The sequence below is a fragment of the Wyeomyia smithii genome, chromosome 1 (assembly GCF_029784165.1).
Source record: "Wyeomyia smithii strain HCP4-BCI-WySm-NY-G18 chromosome 1, ASM2978416v1, whole genome shotgun sequence".
Classification (NCBI taxonomy): Eukaryota; Metazoa; Arthropoda; class Insecta; order Diptera; family Culicidae; genus Wyeomyia; species Wyeomyia smithii.
The window spans coordinates 82,456,938-82,465,303 of NC_073694.1; the positions used below are offsets into that span (position 1 = coordinate 82,456,938).

General features: G+C 42.3%; 1 protein-coding gene across 2 annotated transcripts; it reads left to right on the forward strand.

The window, feature by feature from the left end:
* The first annotated feature begins 3,003 nt into the window (after positions 1-3,003).
* LOC129717719 (uncharacterized) lies at positions 3,004-7,933 on the forward strand. 2 transcript variants are annotated; one of them, XM_055667820.1, is made up of 5 exons: positions 3,004-6,413; positions 6,470-6,562; positions 6,686-7,060; positions 7,122-7,740; positions 7,806-7,933. In XM_055667820.1, the coding sequence occupies exon 1, from the start codon at positions 3,694-3,696 to the stop codon at positions 5,005-5,007; it is 1,314 nt and encodes a 437-aa protein (XP_055523795.1). In that variant the 5' UTR covers positions 3,004-3,693; the 3' UTR covers positions 5,008-6,413; positions 6,470-6,562; positions 6,686-7,060; positions 7,122-7,740; positions 7,806-7,933. The 2 variants fall into 2 exon arrangements, with proteins under 2 accessions (XP_055523795.1, XP_055523796.1); XM_055667821.1 differs by having other exon boundaries at positions 6,482-6,562.
* The last annotated feature ends 433 nt before the right edge of the window (positions 7,934-8,366 follow it).

Here is an 8,366-nt window from a genome sequence, read left to right on the forward strand (position 1 = left end):
TTCCACGAGCGGTAATGGTGGATAGTGCTTGCAGCCCATTTTGACGTTTTCTGTAGGTCTAGGAATTTTCAATCGCAGTAAGGGAGTAGAAAATATAACAACGTCGCAACGTAGCATAGCAACTTCAACAAACAATGGGCGTTTTGTTATTTCAATTTCGTCGTGCGCCTGCGCGGATCAAAATAAACAGAACTGTTTATTAAAGTTGCTATGCTACGTCGCAAAATTTTTATGTTTTTCACATTGTTACTGCGATTGAAAATTACTCGACCTACAGAAAACGTCAAAATGGGCTGCGTGCACTGTCCGCCATTACCGCTCGTGGAAAGCTGAATAGAGCACTCTAATTAGTTTCTGATTTTTCTTTTAACTTTTTTTTTAAATGGTAAAAGAAATGGAAAAGAAAGACACATTAAAACCTGAGTTCTGGTGTTTGTTGTTTATCGATGAGTTAATACTGTAATGACCATTCAATGATTGTTTTTGAAGAAACAATTGCATTTTCAATTATTTGAAAGCCGGGAGTCAATTCGACGTATTATTATTCTTTTACGCACATCAAAATATAATTTTCTTTTCAGGGTTAACAAAATCCAGTAAAAATGACGAACACAAAATAGAAAAATAACTAGAGTATCGGTAAGGAATTGCATCACATCGACAGAGGTCGCTTTTCGGCAGATTTTGCATTAGTATGTTGTAGAAAACCAGACTTTCTTCGTCTGCTGCTGAAATAGTCTCATACCCTTCACATTTTCGCTAAGCTAATGCTAACTTTTAAAATGCTTAAACTAACAGAGTTGTGAAGCAAACTGAACTCTATCATTATTAATTGTATAATAGTATGTAATACTTGAATAATCAGGGTAGCCACTCAATCGGAATAGCCGAATATCGGTTACAACCATGGAAAACGAACGAATCCTCATGGAAATCAGGAATTCGCCATGAACAATTTCCAATTGTTCGCAAATAACAAATTTTGAACTTAAAAAAAATCGTAATCAATATTGTTTTCGACACATTTTTCATGTCCGAATTCTGTTCGAGACCATTTTCAGACTCTTGGTACGGCAGTGCCAGTTCGTTGAACTGACCCCAATGGCAAGCTCGTTTTACATCGTTTTAAAATTCATTTTTGAATCTTTCAAAAAACCGAGTGTCCGAAAACACTGCTTTAAAAATTTTTGCTTTTTGTACTTTTTGTTGTTGGTAAATCGGTGTGACACCAATGTTACAAAAAACCTATTCGAATTGCTCAATGTTGGAGTACATTGAAGTAACGCCCTGAACCTGAAAAAAATATTTGAATTATCGCTTTTTGCATTTTCAAAATAGATATAGCCACGTATAGGTGAAAGTACTAATATACTAAATTAATCTGTATTTACTATTAGGGGTTGGTTATACACTAGTGTTAGTTGAAACAAATCGAAATATTCTTTATTGCATTTTCTAAAAGGATATGTACTTTCAGATAAAGCATTAAAAACATGTCGATTTTTTCGACTAGAGTATATTTAAAAAAAATCATAAACGTCTGAGCAGTAGAACCGATTTGCCAGCTATTGCAAGCGCGTAATCTGCTGCTGCGCGTCACATACCACCTTCATCTCGAAACTATTTTTTCCAAGAAAATGTGGCTGTGGTAAGTACTGGTTTTGAAGAACCATTAACCGGATCAGCCTGAATTTTAGACAGGCTTGTTTATAACAATAATAGCATGCTCGGAAACGACGGTTTTTTTTTGAAGCAATATTTTTTTTCCTACTACAAAAACCGACATATTTTACGTGAACAACGAAAAACAATCACCATTTTTGTAAAAAAGTAAATTATGCAAATTATGTTTTGGTACAATGACTGCGCTGCCGCTATTCGCATAACAGTCCTATGCTTTCCTTCTTTTTTTTGCGGAAATGGGTCCATTTTGGCGTGGTCTTCAAGAATAGCCATTTAAATCGAGATTGTGAGAATCAAACCTAACTTTTTTAATGGCTATTCTTGAAAAGTATCCCAAAATGGACCCATTATCGCAAACAAAAGAACACTCAAATTTTACATAGCACTATTCTGCGAATAGAAGCAGTCAGTGACTCTAGTCATTGATAATTTGTTTTGAAAAAAAAATGATGGAAGTGTAAAAAAGTATGCATTTAGTCACGGGTTCGATTCTTAGTGGAATCAGACCATTCGATATAAATAAAACTGGTTAGAAGGACGCACGATGAAATTTTTCCAGGGAATTTTAATTGGAAATATTTGGCGAGAGGAACGAGGCTCGGTATAGCTGCTCTACTATAGTGAGTAAAAAAGAGTGTAAAATCATATTACACACAAGCACGAATAAATAAATTTTAAACATGCCACTTCTCAGTAGTGGTATTGCTAATAATAGAAGTGCGAGATAAAGCAGACACCCAGATATATCTTAAAACAGATCAACGATTCCGGTCGCAGTGAGGAAGTCCGTACAGAAAAAGAGTGTCAGACCCTCACATTAAATTTCTCCTTCAAAATAAACTTCAACAATTTCCAATACGACAAATATCTTATCCTATCCTAACGGGACCGCAAAATCTTCTTGTATACCCATATATTAGCCGTTGCAAAACAGAGTGGTCTAAAGACTAGAAAAATTTCGAAAAATCGAACTTTAAAGCTGATTTATACCATGTTGAAATTTCGCCCGAAACAGAATGGCTATGTAACATATATGTAACATATTAAATGTGATATGTAACTTGTCACTTGTCCTGTAACATGTTACACGTGATGTAACACGAAAAATGTAACATGTCAAATATCATGTAATATGTAACATATTGTGTTACATGTAACATGTGACACTAGCCATTTTGTACGAGTTAACGTCATTTTTATTTATGTTCATGTACATAAACCACTCTGTTCCGAAACGATACGAGGATTCCAGTAAAATATATATGAAGTCAGAGTGGTCTATGTACATTGGTATGGTAAATTCACTTATTTCGCCAAAAAATGGTAATTTTATGTATTCACATGTTAAACAACTTCATAACCTTTATATTAGGTTGGTAAATGGTTGGACACGTGTCACCTGAGACCCTATTGTGGTCATTCACCTCTGTCCAGCAACTCCTATCCCAACCTCCACGTGGTGCCGACCGGAATACGAGTAACCTTAGCGGAGATCGGGCAACCAACCCCCGGTGGAAACTTTGGTCGTATGCTGACTGGGAAGGGGGGACGTACGCGGCTGTTTCCCCATGTTAGGGGCGGCGTACAACAGCGTTTGACCCGGAGCGGGCGGCTGAATCATGAAACGCGGTGTCTCGCCAGCTAAATCTAAGACGGCAACCCCGTCGCGAGACTAGCCATCGCCACCCTAGTAAGGTAGCATGGCAAAAACACTTTACTACGAATAATCAAGAAGAAGAAACGGACCGGATCAATCGGCAACGACCTAGGCGACAAAAAAAGGACACTGATTGGAAACTCGGAACATGGAACTGTAGATCGCTGAACATCCCGGGTGGCGACAGGATCCTACTGGATCAGTTGGAACCTTGTCAAATCGGCATCGTAGCGCTGCAGGAACTTTGTTGGAAAGGAGAAACTGTACGGAGGACGTGTGGCCGCAGGGCCCAGTACTACCAGAGCGGCGGCACAACAAATGAGCGGGGTACCGGCTTTATTGTGTTGGGCAAGATGCAAAGTCGTGTGATCAAGTGGCAGGCGATCAGCGACAGGATGTGTGTATTGAGAGTTAAAGGCCGGTTCTACTATTACTCCATCATCAATGTGCACTGCCCGCATGAAGGAAGACCCGATGGCGAAAAAGAAGCCTTCTACGCGCAGCTGGAGGACGTCTACGATGGCTGCTCGCAGCGGGACATCAAGATCGTCATCGGGGATTTGAACGCTCAAATCGGAAGGGAAGACTTGTATAAACCGGTGATCGGACACGAAAGTCTGCACACCGAAACGAACAACAACGGCCAAAGATGTGTCAACTTTGCAGCTTCCCGAGGAATGGTAGTCCGAATTACACTTTTCCCCCGCAAGGACATCCACAAAGCCACTTGGAAATCACCTGACCAACAAACAACGAACCAAAATGACCATGTGCTCATTGAAGGACGATTTTTCTCGGACATCACCAACATACGCACCTACCGAGGTGCGGACATTGACTCGGACCACTACTTAGTGGCGGTTTGTATGCGCTCAAAACTGTCGACTGTCTACCAGTCACGACAGAGCCGATCCCTGCGACTCAACATCAAGCAGCTACGGAACCCGCAAGCTGCCGAAGTCTACGCACAACAGCCTGAAGCGGCACTACCCTCGGCAGAGGAGCTCGGCGCAGCTTTTCTCGAGGATGGCTGGACCATGATCCGCATGGCCATTAGGGAATCCGCGACAACGACACTAGGAACAGAGGCGCCGAATGGCAGAAACGACTGGTATGATGGGGGATGCCAGGCAGCGGTGTCAGAAAAAAACCGGACCTGGGTGAATCACCTGAGGGTAAGGACGAGAGAGAACCTGGTCAAATACAGACGGGCAAGGAACGACATGACCACGATCCTGAGACGTAAAAAGCGCCAGCAAGAGGATCGTGACCATGAAGAGCTAGAAGAGCTGTTCACTGCTAATGAGACGCGAAAGTTCTACGAAAAGGTTAACCAATCCCGTAAAGGCTATGTGCCGCGAGCCGACTTTTGCAAGGATATGGAAGGTAATCTCATCACGAACGACAGCGAGGTGGTCGACAGGTGGAAGCAGCACTTCGATGAACATCTGAATGGCGATGCAACAAACGGAAGTGGAACTGGAACGGACCTGGGAGTGCCAGCAGTAGATGACCGAGTATTAGCCCCCGATCTCCACGAAATTCAGCTGGAGATTGGGAGGCTGAAGAACAAAGCCACCGGCAAAGACGGCCTGCCGGGCGAGCTCTACAAACATGGTAAAGTAACGCTTGCTAGAGCACTACACTGGGTCATTTCCAAGATCTGAGAAGAGGAAAAACTGCCGGAAGAGTGGATGGAGGGAGTAGTCTGCCCCATCTATAAGAAGGGCGACTAGCTGGAGTGCTGCAATTATCGTGGCATTACGCTTGTCAACGCTGCATATAAAATACTCTCCCAAGTTCTATTCCAACGTCTAACACCTTTAACAAGGAGGTTCGTGGGGCAGTACCAGGCGGGTTTCATGGGAGCCCGCGCAACCACGGACCAAATTTTTTCAATCCGACAGATTTTACAAAAATTTCGTGAGTACAACGTGTCCACGCATCACATTTTTATCGACTTCAAGGCAGCTTATGATACAGTTGATCGAGAACAACTATGGCAGATCATGCACGAGAACGAGGATATCTTCCCGGATAAACTGACGCGGCTGATCAAGGCTACCATGAACCGTGTGATGTGTTACGTGCGTGTCTCGGGGATGCTCTCGAGTCCCTTCGAGTCATGCCGAGGATTGAGACAATGTGATGGACTCTCTTGTTTGCTTTTTAACATCGCCCTCGAAGGTGTTACACGAAAAGCGGGCATCGACACGAGTGGTACGATTTTTACGAAACGGGTTCAGCTTAACGGCTTCGCTGATGACTTCGACATAATAGCACGAAACTTTGCGACGGTGGAGGAAATCTACACCAGACTGAAAGCGGAAGCTAAGCGCATTGGACTGCTGATCAATGCGTCGAAAACTGAGTATATGAAGGGAAGAGGCTCCAAGGAGAACAATGTCAGCCTCCCACCCCGGATCACCGTAGACGGCAATGAGCTTGAGGTGGTAGACGAGTTCGTGTACTTGGGATCGCTGGTAACCGCTGACAACAACACCAGCAAGGAGATCCGGAGACGCAATCAAGCGGGAAATCGTGCCTACTTTGCATTTCGTAAGACGATGAGATCCAATCGAGTGCGCCGCCGTACAAAGTTGAAACTGTACAAAACACTAGTTAGACCGGTAGTCCTCTATGGGCTAGAGACGACAACACTGCTCTCAGAGGACCTCAACGCCCTTGGAGTTTTCGAACGGAAGGTGCTGCGAACCATCTACGGTGGAGTACAGACTGAAGACGGAGAATGGCGTAGACGCATGAACCATGAGCTGCACGCGCTGCTAGGAGAGATCCCCATTGCACATCTGATCAAAGTTTACAGATTGCGATGGGCCGGACACGTCGCAAGGATGCCGGACGACAACCCGGTTAAAACGACCCTTTTCAGTAACCCCTCCGGCACCAGAAATTGAGGAGCACAGCGTACACGATGGCTTGATCAGATTGAAAGTGACCTACGAGTGATAAGACGCCTGGGAGCATGGCGCCATACAGCCCAGAACCGAGTTGAATGGAGACGACTTCTTGATACAGCACGAGCCACCCCGGCTCTAGCCTGCTAGGTAAGGTAGGTAAGGTAACCTTTATATAAGAACATTTTGTTTGAAAGAATCCGTTGAACAGAATTTTATTCAGAGATTTTTCGAAAATTGCTTCTCCTGAAAAATTTGCTCGATGGCACATAGACCACTCTGTTCCGCAACGGCTCAAATGCATGTGAGTATGTTTTACATTATTCTTCATTATAGTATGAAGAATATAACTGTATTCGACACAATAGTAAGTTTATATCACGTGTATTCCATCAATTTGTAATGCTCCACTTCTATTTATTATTAGGAAGAAATAAAATCATAAATGACGTGAACCACGAAAAACATGGCGCGAACCAGGATCAAAATCACACGTTTGAAAGTTTGTGGTCTAATAAGCTTCTGTACTGGTTAGTGGAACAAAATGGACACAACTGTGCTAGATGATTTGTGAGCTGACAGCTTTTGACATCAAATACATGAAATTTTGAGTTGTGTTAGTGTTTCCTTCAACCGATGATATAGAGGTGTATTTACTGGTACACAATGTACTTTGTTTGGAGATAAACACTCTGGCGATACACTACGGTTTCCAAAGAATCCGATAGTAACAAAGCTACGCATGGACTTTTGCTGTCTTTCAGCAGATTATTTTACTACCGAAAACACCAGACTTTGCAGTGTAAGTAAACTAGAAAATAATTGCAAGTGATGAATAAAATGTTTCTTGTCATTTTGAATAGGTGTTCATTACGAGCGGGATCTGTACGTGGCCGCAGCCAACGGGAAGCTGAGACCTATACCTGGTGTGCTTCAAGATTTCCAATGCCAAACTCAAGTGAAAGAAACCAGTACGAGAGCACCCGAAACAAATAAAAAAACCTTAGCGGTTGCTGTAATTGTACATAGCTTTATCATAATTTGACTATGTTTTCTATTGTAAATACATCAATTCTACATTATATATCATTGTTTAGAACAATAAAAAACACTCTGTTTGTCATTTTTACGATGAAAAGAGGGGTTGTGATGTATCTTCACAGCCATTTTTATGCATTCAGAAGTCACTGACAATGTTTTTCATGGTAAAATTGTTGCGGGTGGTAGATTCAACAACAAAAGACGTTAGGACTGCTACTGCTGCTGAACTACTGCTGCTGCTAGGACTACTGCTGCTGCTGGGACTACTGTTGCTGCTGGGACTATTGCTACTGCTGCTGGGACTGCTGCCGATGATGAATTGTTGCCTCCAATCTGTTCTGTGGAAACTCTTCACAACATTACAGTATGGTCCAACGATCAACTAGAAGGTTCAGAACGGTTCAAAGGGATCGGTAGACTTGCTTCAGCGGGAAAGCCTAGGTAAAAATTCAATGTTTTCATTATGAGACCAGTTACTTATGTTTTTACTTTGTTCTACTTCTTAGACTGATACGAACGATTCAGCGATTACGACATCGATCGGGCAAGCAAACCTACACCATTGAAATGCGGCGCACATATACATAAACGAAAACAGATAAAATAAGTTAAATTATAATTAAATATATTGTACGCTTTCTTAAATGTTAAAAATAAACAAAAAGAATAAAAAACTCAATTTACTGTAAACTTTTTTTTATTAATCATAATACCCTTTCCGACAAGTCTAGTAGTAGAATTCGTTTACTTTGGTCGTTTGGTTCGTTTGGTTTTTCTTGCTTCAGACTCTATCTTTTCACTCTTGACATACCTATTCACCTTCGGATTGCTTACACAAAATTATATGCGAATTAAGCGCTGTTCCCACTGCTTTCGGACAGAGTCCAAACCGTGGCGCGGATGCAAAAAAAAAAACGATAATATCATCTTCGCAAGCTGCTGCCGTGAACTCTCCAGGAAGCACAAAATATCGTCGGCAACGATATTTTTTATTCGCACGACGGCAACACTGCACTGCCCCGGACATTGCACGGCTGGGTATCATTCTGTTTCTGAAAACACTACGA